Source organism: Podarcis erhardii, assembly GCF_964252035.2.
Source record: "Podarcis erhardii genome assembly, chromosome: 8".
Classification (NCBI taxonomy): domain Eukaryota; kingdom Metazoa; phylum Chordata; class Lepidosauria; order Squamata; family Lacertidae; genus Podarcis; species Podarcis erhardii.
Window position 1 is genome coordinate 15,947,318 of NC_138499.1, and position 14,511 is coordinate 15,961,828.

Here is a 14,511-nt window from a genome sequence, read left to right on the forward strand (position 1 = left end):
AGGACCTCATTTTCTTTTAAAACAGCTCCCCCCTCCCCCTTATATTGTTTGAATTGCAGAGTGTACAGACAAGCAAATGCAGACTCTCATTCCGGTTGCTAGCATTGCCATTCCTGGCCCACCTTGCTTTTCTGCCTTACATTTTCCAGAATGCAAGGACAGCATGTAAATTCAGTAGATTCAAATCAACTTAATTTCAAGTAAGCATACACAGCACTGGTCCATAAAGTGCATAAGATCTTGCACTCATAAAGTAGATTAGTAGAAATAAATTATGAACTTAGGAAGCACTTGAGAACACATATAAACAAGCATGCCCATCTCGTTCCAGAAGGGTAAACATGTATTAGTCTACCAATCCTGCTGATGTAAAGGGTCAGTGGTCTTATTCTGCACACATTTAACAGACAGTACATTTTTCATTTGATTCCAGCTTTTAGCTTTTTGCACCAATGTGTTTATATACCTGGCAGCTGAGGATGACTCGTTGTGTATCCGATAAAATGGACTTTATTACGTCATAATAAATTGGTTAGAGTGCAATCCAAACCATCTCTACTCAGAAGTAAGTCACATGGAATATAGTGGAGCTTACTACCAGGTAAATGGGGTTAGGACTGCAGGCCTGATTTTCTAAAGAACCAGGAGAGTCTTAGTTATTTATGTCCACCTATATTCATAAACCTAAAGGAATAGTCTTTTGCATACCCCTGCACACATCCAGTTGTCAAAAAGGGTCACAATTCCTAGGCAAACATGGCTGCAGTATTGCTATATTTGTTAAAAGTAAAACCAGCTGTTATGGAACCAAGCAGAAGTGATCAGTTATTGAAAGCAGGTGCTAGAAAACAGAAACTTTGAACAATACGGAGGGCATGCGTTAAACTGGCAAAAGCTGCATACATTCCACACCTGCTTCATGGAACTGGCAAAAAATAACTTATTGTGGGGTAGAGGAAGAAGGTGCCGTGTTATCCAGACCTGCTTCCTAGAACAGTGGTCCACATGCACTCAGAGGTACAGTAAAACGAATAGTATGACCTGCACAAAAACACAAACACGGCATCCTATCTGGGATTCAAAGTAGCCACTCCTCCAATCACAACATTTTAGTTTGTCTAAATCAGGGGTAGCCAACATGGTGTCCTTGCAAAATTCTGGGACTACAAAACCCATCATCCCTGGCTACTGCGTTAGCCATTGTGACAGGAAATGATGGGTGTCTTTCCATGATCTAAATGTTTCCATATGCACTGCTTAATGAGAGAGTGTGAATTGTACACAGGAGCCCCTTTTCTGCACATCAGAGAGCCCTAGTGAAATATAATGGTTTCTTAGAGATAAGTTTACCTTGACCCCGGACGTGCGTCATTAACTGAGCTGTGATGGCTATGAAGACAAAGGGGAACCAGCTCAGCATCTTGAACCAGCGGTGGGTCTTTTCCTTTGTCATCGGTTGTATGTAACATCAACAAACCTGTAATCGCACAGAAGTATTTAATCAACAGATGTTGTGGTCACCCTTTGGGATTTCAGCTGTGGCAAGCAAGATTCTCGTCAAGGTTATTTTCCTGTTAGCTGAGGGGGAAAGGGAAATACAAACGCTATAAACTATACCGTATTTTTTGCTGTATAAGACTCACTTTTTCCCTCCTAAAAAGTAAGGGGAAATGTGTGTGCGTCTTATGGAGTGAATGCAGGCTGCGCAGCTATCACAGAAGCCAGAATAGCAAGAGGGATTGCTGCTTTCACTGTGCAGCGATCCCTCTTGCTGTTCTGGCTTCTAAGATTCAGAATATTTTTTTCCTTGTTTTCCTCCTCCAAAAACTAGGTGCATCTTGTGGTCTGGTGCATCTTATAGAGTGAAAAATACAGTATATATTGTCACATCCACAACATATATTTAAAGCACATTTAAGGACATGGCTTACCCACCCCACAAGAATCCTGGGAATTGTAGTGTACCCCTCACAGAGCTACAATTCCCTTAATAAATTACAGTTTCCAGGTTTCTTCGGAGGAAGCCTCATGCTTTAAATTTATGGTGTCGTTCACAAACAGCAAGACTTACTTCTTGTTGCAATGCTACATTGTCCAATGAACCCTATAGCTCAGTTTTATTCCTTGGAAGAGACTGTGCATGCCCACCCCACCCCTTTTTTCTTTTTTCTCCTGCAGCCCTCATCTAGTCAGAACGACTATTTTAAAACTGTAAAATAAATAAATTTTAGGGAAACAAGGAACAAAGCCATCCCCTGCAGCAAAAATATGCCCTGTGCTCTATAGGTGGAGGGGACGTCACATATTTGCGATTTTTTATTTTTTGCTTGCGAGAAGCTCAAATATTGTTAGGGCATGCTTGGTGTCTCGTCATGCAGAAAGTCTCATTAGCCTAGTTCTCAGTGAGGTTGTCAGCCTGTGTCTGGGCTGAATCACTTTAGACAACAAATGGGTTGGGTTCTTTTGTATTTTGTGGTTGAGTGCATGGCACACATTAAACCTCCCTGCGCATATTTTAGACTTCTCTAGAATGCTTCTCCCTGAAATACTACTTTTCTTCATGCATGGATATTTCTCTCCTTCTTCTTTTTGGTATGAAGGACCATATCAGCAGGGGATTTCCCACCAGAAACCTGACATGGTTCTCCAAAGTGATTTATCGCCTTAGCGATAGCTCAGCCTTAGAATGGGAGAAGCTGAAGGCAAACACTTTAAGAACAAAGTGCCCCATCCAACTAAGATCTACCCAGAGTTAGACTAAGGTTACCAGACGTCCCTGTTTCCCGGGGAAAGTCCCCAGATTTACAAATCAGTCCCCTGACAAAATCCATCCATTCCGACTGAAGTTGAAAAGTGTCCCCAGATTCATTGAAAAAAATCTGGTGACCTGAAGTTAGACCCATTAAAATTAATAGACCTAAGTCTTAGCAAAGCTACCATGGAATGCAGCCCATAGAGCAGGGCAAACCATAAAGGCAAAGGTAAAGGGACCCCTGACCATTAGGTCCAGTTGTGGCCGACTCTGGGATTGCGGCGCTCATCTCGCTTTATTGGCCGAGGGAGCCGGCGTACAGCTTCCAGGTCATTTGGCCAGCATGACTAAGCCGCTTCTGGCAAACCAGAGCAGCGCACAGAAATGCCATTTACCTCCCCGCCGGAGCGGTACCTATTTATCTACTTGCACTTTGACGTGCTTTCGAACTGCTAGGTGGGCAGGAGCTGGGACCGAGCAACGGGAGCTCACCCCATTGAGGGGATTCGAACTGCCAACCTTCTGATCGGCAAGCTCTAGGCTCAGTGGTTTAGACCACAGCGCCACCTGTATCCCTAATGAAGGGGATACGGGTTTCAAATTAATTCACTACTAGACCTTCAGCTGCCAGGATAAACATAATTTCTCCAGGTATTAGGGGTGTGAATGTGCTAGGGGGCAGAATAGCAGAAAGGTTTGGAATAGAACCATCAAGGAGAAAACAAGGTCAGGTCAAAAATGTTTGAGATTTACTCCTTGGGCCCAACAGTCTCTTGTTGTAACTTGAATGGTTTACCAAGGAAGCTTTCACAAACGTGATGTTAAAACCAATGGAGAATCCAAAGATATTGTCTCTTGGATAAGACTGAATGACCAGCCCAAGGGGGAAGCTTTCTGCACCATCTGTGTTATTTCAAGTTAAAGTGACATTCAATTTGAAGATTTTAAACTCCAGAATTCACTATATCTTTTTTAATCCCAGCTACTTAATTCAAACTATGAGGGTTATACATACACACATAGCAGGAAAGTTGAGCACATTGCTTGGTAAGGTTTTCAGGATTTTAACCTGAAAATCCAAACTCATCACACCTGGGACAATGGAGGCCAGAGAGACAGGTATGCTTGTGTTTTCTTTATACAACATGGGAAAGTGCCACTGGATTGCTTTTGAATTCTGGTGCTGGAAGAGACTCTTGAGAATCCCATGGACTGCAAAAAGATCAAACCTATCCATTCTGAAGGAATCAGCCCTGAGTGCTCCCTGGAAGGACAGATCCTGAAGCTGAGGCTCCAATTGCATCCTTAAAACCTGACAATTGATGTATGGCAGGCATGGCCAAACTTGGCCCTCCAGCTATATTGGGACTACAACTCCCATCATCCCTAGCTAACAGGACCAGTTGTCAACAGTGATGGGAATTGTAGTCCCAAAACAGCTGGAGTGCCAAGTTTGGCCATGCCTGATTGTATGGTGTCTTTGGCCACCAAAGGCACTGGATACAAAATACAATATCAATAGTATAGTAACACTTATGCCTGTTGTTCAGGCACAGGAAAACTACTGCAACAATCTGAGCAGTATCATCCCCCCCCATTATATAAAGCTATTCCACACATGTTGGAAACTCATATAGGACAGGTGAAATGCAGCCCTGCTGTTTCAGCTGCTGTGAAGGTTCTCAGAAGCCAACGAAGATTGGCGCCAGCAATGCACCGCAACGGGAAGGCTGGCAGCGGTGATCAGAACAGGAGGGGCAAGACTTTTCTCTGTGCATCTGCTGAGCAGTTGTGTTCATCACACAGTGGCCACACAGGAGAACTCTTGAGCAATGCGTATATGGTGTGCTATGGGGGAAAACCAGCTGTGGGCAACTTGAGGGAAATGCAGAACCGATAGATGTGAGCCCTTTCTGCAAGTGCACCACACAATCCAGATCATACCATTTGTGTTTGTGTGTGTGTGTGTGTGTGTGTGTGTGTGTGTGTTTGTTTACTCCATGGGTAGGCAAACTAAGGCCCGGGGGCTGGATCTGGCCCAATCGCCTTCTAAATCCGGACCGCAGACGGTACTGGAATCAGCGTGTTTTTACATGAGTAGAATGTGCCCTTTTATTTTAAATGCATCTCTGGGTTATTTGTGGGGCATAGGAATTCGTTCATTATTATTTTTCTCAAAATATAGTCCAGCGCCCCCACAAGGTCTGAGGAACAGTGGACCGGCCCCCTGCTGAAAAAGTTTGCTGACTCCTTTTCTAATGGCATTAAAAGTTCTGCACTCACTATTAGATCACCAGTAGGATCCAGTAGGGATGCATGTGGCGCTGTGGGTTAAACCACAGAGCCTAGGACTTGCCAATCAGAAGGTTGGCAGTTCAAATCCCTGCAATGGGGTGAGCTCCCATTGATCCGCCCCTGCTCCTGCCAACCTAGCAGCTCAAAAGCACGTCAAAGTGCAAGTAGATAAATAGGTACAACTCTGGCAGGAAGGTAAACGGCGTTTCCGTGCACTGCTCTGGTTCGCCAGAAGTGGCTTAGTCATGCTGGCCACGTGACCTGGAAGCTGTACACTGGCTCCCTCAGCCAATAAAGCGAGATGAGCGCTGCAACCCCAGAGTCGGTCATGACTGGACCTAATGGTCAGGGGTCCCTTTACCTTTAGGATACCACTCGTCATATTACCTGCAACTCTGAATCAAAAGAGAGAGATCCAGCCTGAGCACATTCAACAGGTAAGCTTGCACACTTTTAAGTTTAGAAATACAGTATTGGCCTTCATCGTGTTAAGGTGTGGGACAGGCCACGTGCCAGAACTGGAAGGGAATGACAGGAGACCCTGGCAGGATATTATTAAATAGTCAGCATCCCCACAAACAATTCAAAAGGAATGCTCCTTAGACAGCTGTCATCTAATCTCCCCGCAAACTAACCGTGATAAATGTACAATAAACAGGCCGTCAGAAAGTTCCCTCAATCAGTTTTTGGCACTTCCCACATCTGTCATGTGAACACAGAGCTTCCAAAGGAAAGAATGTGCTCGAAAAACTCTCTCTCTTCCACTTTCTACTTCGATTTAACAGCATTAACAGACTGCAGGGCAAGCCCCCCCCCCCTCAAAAAAAAACCCCAAAAAACATTTCCACACATGATACTCAATGTGTTTCTTGCATTTACCACATGTTGCAGAATACAAATATAAAAACCTAGGGTGGCTGGAATGTCCATTTCATTTCAGAAAGGCCCCCCTCTGCATTCATGCCTGAATTAACATTCCTGCATAGTTACAAAACAAAACAAGGGGGTTGCAAGGTGCTATTTGCTACACCTGTGACAGGTTCGGATAATCAAGGCAAACATGAGGACGGATGGGCAGAGACGCTGTATTGACCTTTCTCAAAAAATTGCTAAAACATTACCACAAGTTACTTATTTTATTGCTTTTCTCTAGTCTCAAAATAAATAAATGGCTTGAATCCCAACAACAAATCTGAGGGAAGGCTCTCTGCACATGTTCAGAGGCACTCTGTACTTTCTTACCACTGCACCTACATAACAGGGGTGTGCCCTGCCATTGAGAAGTGAGGGGGACGGGGAAAAGACGTGCAGGTCGTTCAGCCCGGGTTCAAACGAAGCCTTGCGCATCTGCACGTGCGCACTGGCACTCTCGCCTTCGATATGGCTTCACTGATGGCCGGGGGAGCGTCCTGAGGGTTTTCCCCACCCGCCGCGGCTCAGATTAAGCCTCGAGGGATTATATTGGGACAGGATCCGTTTCACACAGCCAGCAGGCCTGGCAAGCTCTCCACCACCATCATCGCCGGCAGAATAGCAGAGCCCCAGGCGCCGAGAGAGGGGTGCTGCTTGCGAGGAAGGAAAGCTATCCATTTATCTGGCAAGGCGCGTTTTTGCGCATTTCTTGGCTGTTCCGATTAGGCAACCGCGCTCCTCAGAAAGCGCACAGCACACCCACCCACCCAAATACACAGCCACGTCTCCAAAACCTACAGATTTTCTCGCTTTCCCTTTAAACCAACGCGCGCACCCGCTCACTCCAAATCCCCTTCCCTTCCTTATCTACATCTCTCTGGGAAAATTATTTCTATACCCCATCATTACAGGGCGCACAGATGTGTCTTTGTTCACTGATGAAACGAAGGTAAGAAGAATAGAAAAGGGAGAGGGGATTAGCTATTTAGAATATTTCGCCTTTCTTTCCACCCACCCCATCCTCTGTTAAGGTTTTTTTTTAGACACACCCAATTACTATTTTATTTCATTTTTTAAATGGTCAAAGCCGGATGGGTTGGAAATCAAACAAACCTTTGCAGCCACGAACAATTTTGCTTTAGTGCATTGCAAAGTGGGTGCAGTTCCCTGCGAGAAAACCAGACTTTGCAGCAGCAGCGCGCGCGCGCGCAAGCTCAAAACCAAGCAACAAACTCTTAGGAAAAGTTTGTTTCTCCCCCATCAGATGCCCTTTTCTTCTGTTTGATCAGCAGCAATGGGAGAGGAAGAAAGCAGCCGGTGAAAGACTGGAAGGTGGAAATGAGGGGAAAGAGGAGAAAAGGGGGGGGGGGAGCAGCGAGGTGGGTTGGTGGGGGAGAGATACACAGCGATTCCAAGACGCAAGAATAATCCCCGGCACCCATTCCCTCTCTCCTTCTGCAAACCCTCACCCCAATCCCTTACCGTCTCCACTCCGCTCCTGAGTTGAGGAAGGGCAGTCCCGCGGGAGGGTGGGGGGGTGTTGCCAGGTGTACAATGGGAACGAGGGAGAAATGTGAGTCTTTTGGTTCAAGCGAGAGGGTTTCTCCAAGTATGGGAAATGGGCTTACAAATCCATCTTGGGAGGAGAGGGGAGTGGTCTTTCAAAGGCACGGTTCCCACAACATTCGTTTGGCACATGGACAGCTGTCTCCCCCCACCCCCCGTCCCAGAAGGGGGAGGAAATCAAGGCATTTTTAAACACTACGGGTTTTAAAACTGGTTTAAGCTGCTGCACTGCAGCCCAACTTCGAAGTACAAGTACTCCAATATTTGCTTCTGAATAGAAATGTACAGGATTGCAGGGTTAACCTTACCTAAGTGCAGGCGTATTTCTCTGTATCCTCCCTTAAATGGAATTCTCATGGGGGGGGGCTGTCACAGTGAAATTGTTATAAACACTCATAAATGCAGTGCTTTTTCCCCCTGGGGGGACGCAGGGGTACACATACCCCTAAACATTTCGTGAATCTAAGTTTGGCCTCGTTGAAGGGCAGTATTTCAATATGAGTAGGAAAATGAGAGAACACCTAAACATTTTTTTAAAGAAAAAAGCACTTCATAAATGTGTAGTATACATCTGCCCTAAGTGATGCCCAAGCATTTTTAATAAATAAAAATCCATTGCTGTTGGAATGGAAGCATGCAAGCTTTCCAGTTGCACAGGACTCTTCAGCAAGCAAAATTCTTCATTTATTGGTTGCTCATGGCTGGGAACAAAGTTTCATCCACCTGATCCCCACCCCCGCTAAGCAGTTGACAAGTTACATTTTAACATCAGGGGAGGGAAGAGAGAGAGAGAGCTGCATGTTAGTGAAGTATTGATCTACAGTGGTACCTCGGGTTAAGTACTTAATTCGTTCCGGAGGTCCGTTCTTAACCTTAAACTGTTCTTAACCTGAAGCACCACCTTAGCTAATGGGGCCTCCTGCTGCCACCGCACCACCACCGTGTGATTTCTGTTCTCATCCTGAAGCAAAGTTCTTAACCCAAGGTACTATTTCTGGGTGAGCAGAGTCTGTAACCTGAAGCATATGTAACCCGAGGTACCACTGTATTTATGTGTTTTTAAGGCTTGGTTAGGGGCTGGGAATGAGGACTGGGAAAATATGCTGAAGGTTTCATGGAAAGGGGAGGGGGTTAAAAGCAGATTTCCCAACTGCACAAATTCTGCCATAAAGGCACAAATTCTCTGCATAAAGGCACACAAAAGCCAATGAACACAAAATTGCTTTGCTTTACACCCAGTGCTTTCTTTAAAAAGAAAAAAAGGTGCCGGAACTCACCATTAAGTTGTTGCTCTGGCTGGGGGGGGGAAAGCACAGCTTACACATAAGAGGCCATTTCACCATAGAAGTAATTCTGCGATTTGTTTATGAACCTGCCTTGGTTCAGTAATGTCACCTGTCCAAAGAAGAGGAGGTTCTGGCCAAAACAGAAGAAGGTGCTTTAATAGGAGCATCTTGTTTTAAGTGTAGAAACTGCATGCATTCCATCCATGTGCAATCTGTGCACACACTGTCCCTGAAATTGCCTGACATTTAAGGCAGTGGTTTTCAACCAGTGTGCTGTGGCAGCCTGGGGTGCCTTGAATGATGGTCAGGGGTGTCGCGGGCAACAATGGCCTCTGTCCCTCTTTCCTTCCCTCCCTCTTTTTCTACCCTCTCGCATCTCTGCCTACCAAAGTCTTGCACAGCTGTTTGTTGCAGCAGCCCTGACTACAGGCTCCCCAGGTGAATGGTGCCTCTGAGGCTGGCCAGGGATCTTGGTTGCCAGGAGCTGAGGTGGCCTCAGAGTAAGGAAGCAAGTGGGAGAGGGAGCCCAGCCAGTCAGCCATTCCTCCAGCCCTTGCTGTTGGGAATGGACAGTGTGAGGAGTCACCTCTCTTTGGGGCAGGGGTGGGCACCTCAGAGACCAGGGTGGCAGCAGGAGCTGCCTGGAGGACTCCCAAGGAGGAGGGGGAGGAGAGAAGGCCGAAGGAGCACTCCATAAGGGAGAATGTTTGAAAAAGGGCAAGAGGCAGCCAGCTCTGAGGGCAAGGGGTGACAGAACTGGGTTCCTGAGCCCCATAGGGGTGCCACAGAAAGAAGAAGAGTTTCGATTTGATATCCTGCTTTATCACTACACTAAGGAGTCTCAAAGCAGCTAACAATTTCCTTTCCCTTCCTCCCCCACAACAAACACTCTGTGAGGTGAGTGGGGCTGAGAGTCTTCAGAGAAGTGTGACTAGCCCAAGGTCACCCAGCAGCTGCATGTGGAGGAGCGGAGACGCGAACCCGGTTCCCCAGATTACGAGTCCACCGCTCTGAACCACTACACCACACTGCCTCAAAGAATGTAGTTGGTCAAGGGAGCCATGGACTCGAAAAGGTTGAAAACATCTGATTTAAGGGATCTTAACACAGTTAATAAGTTATGTCTAGTTTCCCACTCAGTTTTTCCATCTTCACATTATTAGTGCTCCAACTGTACAACCTTTCTTTTTGACAACTGTACATTTGGTGTCCAACTGCACGCCTGGAGGGCCACACCTCCAAGAGCAACCTATGCACCCATCTCCCAGCCATATATGATCCAGCATTGGATGCCGCAAGAGTCTTGGACACGCTTATTAGTTCTTTGGTCGGGTGGATAGGTGGCTCTTCCCACAAGGAGGTGTTTGTTCAAGGACGATATTCGCCACTGCTCTTCTATGGACCAAACTGAGGCTCCAATGTGTTAATGCAGACTTGCGTTCTTCTTCTTTGGCAATCGCTCGTAGCTGACTAAGATTGTTTTCCACAAACACAGTTTTAAAAGTGAGTCCGTAAATGACTGTGGAGGCCAATTCTGGATCCACATGTCCTTCCACCATGGGGACATAGGTTTCCAGGTGGGAGTTGGTCATGGTGAGCGTTTGCCAAGTGTGCCTTCCTCTTAGCACAATTCTCCCTTTCGTCCTGAGTTTGAGCATCTTCAAAACCCATGACACCTTTGGTAAAGACTGTTCTCCAATTGGAGCACTCCAATTGGAGCCAGTGTTTCCCAGTTGTCGGTGTTTATACTACATTTTTTTAGATTTGCCTTGAGAGAGTCTTTAAACCTCTTTTGTTGACCACCAGCATTACACCTTCCATTTTTAAGTTTGGAATAGAGTAGTTGCTTTGGAAGACGATAATCAGGTAATCCGCACACCATGACCAGTCCAACGAAGTTGATGTTGAAGAATCAAGGCTCTGCATGCTGCATCCTTGGTCCATCCAGGAGCTTAGTATTGTCTACACTGACTTGCAGCAGCCCTCCAAGGTTTCAGGCAGATTGGGAATACTCCCAGCCCTAAATGGAGACGTTGGGGATGGAACATGAGACCGTCTGCCTATTGTTAATTAATGCCTTGCGTGAATTAATCCAGCCCTGAGAGGCATAATCCAAAACAGACCCCCTTATCTCCCTTCTAAAAATAGAATAAAAAGCGCTGCATTCCATGCCCTCTTCTGCAGTACTGTGTGTGGAAAATAAAAGAAGGCATGCCTGGGTTTTTCTGCCCCAGCCCTCCCTCTGATGCAGAAGGACTCTGGACCATTTATTTTCCTCTCTGCAACTGTCACAAGGAACATTCACTTCAAATGCCTGAAATTGTTGCATGCAGCTAAAGAAAGGGAGGGGAGACGGAAGGAAGTGAGCAGGTTTAGCCGCAGATTCCTGAAATGTTCATAAGGATGGAGAGAGAGAGAGAGAGAGAGAGAGAGAGAGAGAGAGAGAGAGAGAAGTAATCGGGTTCATGCATGGTTGCTGCTTGATGCCCAGTTTCCAATAGAGTGGCTGGGATTCTGAAAGGTACTTCAAGGAACTGAAGTGAGGGAGGAGGGCCAGATTTCAAAGAGGAAAGTCTCTGGCTCCCTCTGCCTTTTGTGCCTTTAAAAGAGAGAGAGAGAGAGAGAGAGAGAGAGAGAGAGAGAGAGAGAGAGAGAGAGGAGGAAAATAGGAAAGTGTGTGACTGCCACCTTGTGTCAGATTTCAACTCTGTCCTGCCTGATTCTTGCAATCCACTGATGCAGCATGTTTCAATGTGCAAAGAACTGTACCTTTCTAATCTTCCCATGATTGTTGTAAAACAGGAGAGAGAGAGAGACTGATTCACTCAAGACTTGACCAGAGCCAGCCCTAGGCCTTAGCCTCTGATGCTATAATTCAGGCTTCCTCAACCTCGGCCCTCCAGATGTTTTTGGCCTACAACTCCCATGATCCCTAGCTAGCAGAACCAGTGGTCAGGGATGATGGGAATTGTAGTCTCAAAACATCTGGAGGGCCGAGGTTGAGGAAGCCTGCTATAATTCTATTTTCTCCATTGCAGGAGGTTGGGCTGGATGACCGTTGGAGCCCCTTCTGACTCTACGATTCTATGATGCTATTGAGTCCACTGTTTCATTTGCTATTGTATTGAAGTGGTAGTAGGGTAGGCTGCATGCCAAGACCCTTCTCATTCCTGGATCCAGTGATTTTAGGCATCTAAGTAAAGATTGACAGTGATGGAACAGCCAGGCAATCTTCTTGATAATGGCCTTCTAAATATGGGGCATTAAGGTAACAAAGGAAGTGGCTCTGTGCCAGATGGGCGGGGCATTCGAAAAGAAAAAGGCCACAGTTGAGTTGCGTGTGTGAGTGCTAGATGCTGGGGGAAGAAGCAAGCAGAAGCCTGTGAGGCAGAGCTATGCGGCCCAGTGCCGGATTTACATATAAACTAAACAAGCTATAGCTTAGGACCCCGCTCTCTTGGGGGCTGGGAAAAAAATGAAAGGGGAAAAAACACCTGGATGTACATTTCCAAAATATAAGATAAAAAAACCAAATAAAATAAAACCTACATACAGCAACAGTGTTTTGTGTTGTGTAGGCTCCTATGATGTAAATAATGGGCCCCGCCTGCTAGCCTGCTCCCTAAAATATCACTGATTTGCTCATTTCTATATATAGAGTGCCTACATTCTGCATGTGCAAATAGCTTTAGATACCTATTAGTTCCATAAATTACCATACAGCATATATTCAACACAAAAAACAGTGACAATTGGTTGTTGACAAAGGACAGCTGGACATAGAAAGGGCCCCATTACCTTCAGTAGCTTAGAGCCTCGTCAAACCTAAATCCGGCCCTGGCTATGCCTGATTTCTGCTCACATCCAAGCTGTGACTATGGGTGAAGCAAGACCCTCTTCGGGTGTTGATCCTATGAGCCCCTCCACTGTAGGCTCAGGTTGTATATAAACCATCTATCCTAAAAACACCACAGTTTTTGCTGTGCCTCATTCCAAAGGGAGCACGAACCCTGAGTAATCGCCTGCAACCAACCCCCAGAATATTGCACTGCTCAAAGATTTTTTTTGCGGGGGGAGGGATGTCGTGCAACATTTTTCTTGTATTCTTTTTATTTCTAGGGAGCGCAAGAAGTGCTTCTGGGATTTCCCACCTCAGGTGCCAAAATAAATTGATCAGTCTTGGGTATTTTATACCTTGAATTTATGTCAGGCAGCAAAATGTTTTGGTCCAGCTTTGCCAACGTGTGATGTATGGAGCTGGACCATCAAGAAGGCTGATCGCCAAAGAATTGATGCTTTTGAATTATGGTGCTGGAGGAGACTCTTGAGAGTCCCATGGACTGCAAGAAGATCAAACCTATCCATTCTGAAGGAAATCAGCCCTGAGTGCTCGCTGGAAGGACAGATCCTGAAGCTGAGGCTCCAATATTTTCGCCACCTCATGAGAAGAGAAGACTCCCTGGAAAAGACCCTGATGTTGGGAAAGATGGAGGGCACAAGGAGTAGGGGATGACAGAGGACGAGATGGTTGGATAGAGTTCTCGAAGCTACCAGCATGAGTTTGACCAAATTGTGGGAGGCAGTGGAAGACAGGAGTGCCTGGCGTGCTCTCGTCCATGGGGTCACAAAGAATCGGACACAACTAAACAAGAACAAACAAAATAGTATTTTCCATGGGAGGCAGTAACACAATGACAGTAAGAAGCCCATTTCAAAGGGCATTTAAAGACATTTAAAGACTATGGAGAATTTTGGTGGCACGGGTAGGTGTGTTCCTGTTAACAATCCCCCCCCAAAAAAAAACCATTAAAAATACATGAATTCTGGCACACACCTTTCAGCTAGAGAACTGCATCACAAAATTCAGAGAAATGTGAATTTCAAAAGGTAGCTGTGTTTCAGTCTGCAAATTATGTAGGTTCCTATTGCAAACAAATTCTCTCCCTGGACACCCCATCACTCGCTGTCAAGCCAGACGTGCAATTAATTTGTCACATAAAAGCATAATGAGGGGGGCAAAATTAGTCGAAACACCTAGCATACTAACTGAAACAGTAAATCTCCCAGTGTTTTCTTTGTGCATAAACTTCGTTCCATGCTGTCATTTCTGAAGATGTGAGTTTTTTTATCAGTACACATACCTAGAAATCTGAATGGGAAGTCCACTTCCCTCCCCCCTTTTATTAGTTGAAATGCTGGTTGCCTGACTCATTTACCTTAATTTCCTCCATGGATTTTACAAGATTTCATCATCCTCAGCTGTGATGACTGAGCTGTGTTGTACTCATGTCAATATGAAATGTCATTTATTAGGTAGCAACACGGTGAGGTATGTGTGAAAAAAAACAGGCTGCAATCAAATCAAGTGCAGACCTGGATTAAATAGGAGTGCGGTTTTGACAAATCAACCACAGAGGCCTGTGGACTCCTTCACAGGTTTTCGCTGCATTTTGCCATTATAGAATGACAGAATTTTAGAGTTGGAAGGGGTTCTGAGGGTCATCTAGTCCAACCATCTGCATATAGGAATCTCAGCTAAAGCATCTGTGGTGTTCGTACGGAGCCCCCGACCGTCTCACAGACTATTGACCCGTACACCACTAATCCGCTGCTACCAACCAGGTCCTCCCTGGTAAATCACTTAGTCTCAGTCAGGATCTTAAGTTAACAATGAAGATTGTAAGGTAAAAGTAAAGGGAC

At 45.7% G+C, this 14,511-nt stretch overlaps 1 protein-coding gene across 4 annotated transcripts in view; it reads right to left on the reverse strand.

Annotated features, from left to right (window-relative positions):
- The window catches only part of COL14A1 (collagen type XIV alpha 1 chain), a 135,436-nt gene extending 127,760 nt beyond the window's left edge, over nt 1-7,676 (reverse strand). Inside the window, exons 1-2 of one of the 4 annotated variants that reach the window (XM_081873916.1) lie at nt 7,442-7,674; nt 1,351-1,477 (exon numbers count right to left, since the gene is read on the reverse strand). In XM_081873916.1, the coding sequence (XP_081730042.1) occupies nt 1,351-1,453 (103 nt within the window). In that variant the 5' untranslated portion in view covers nt 1,454-1,477; nt 7,442-7,674. Of the gene's footprint in view, nt 1-1,350; nt 1,478-7,441 lie in introns of all 4 variants that reach the window. The other 3 variants (XM_081873917.1, XM_081873919.1, XM_081873918.1) reach the window with 3 other exon arrangements.
- Between the last annotated feature and the right edge of the window lie 6,835 nt (nt 7,677-14,511).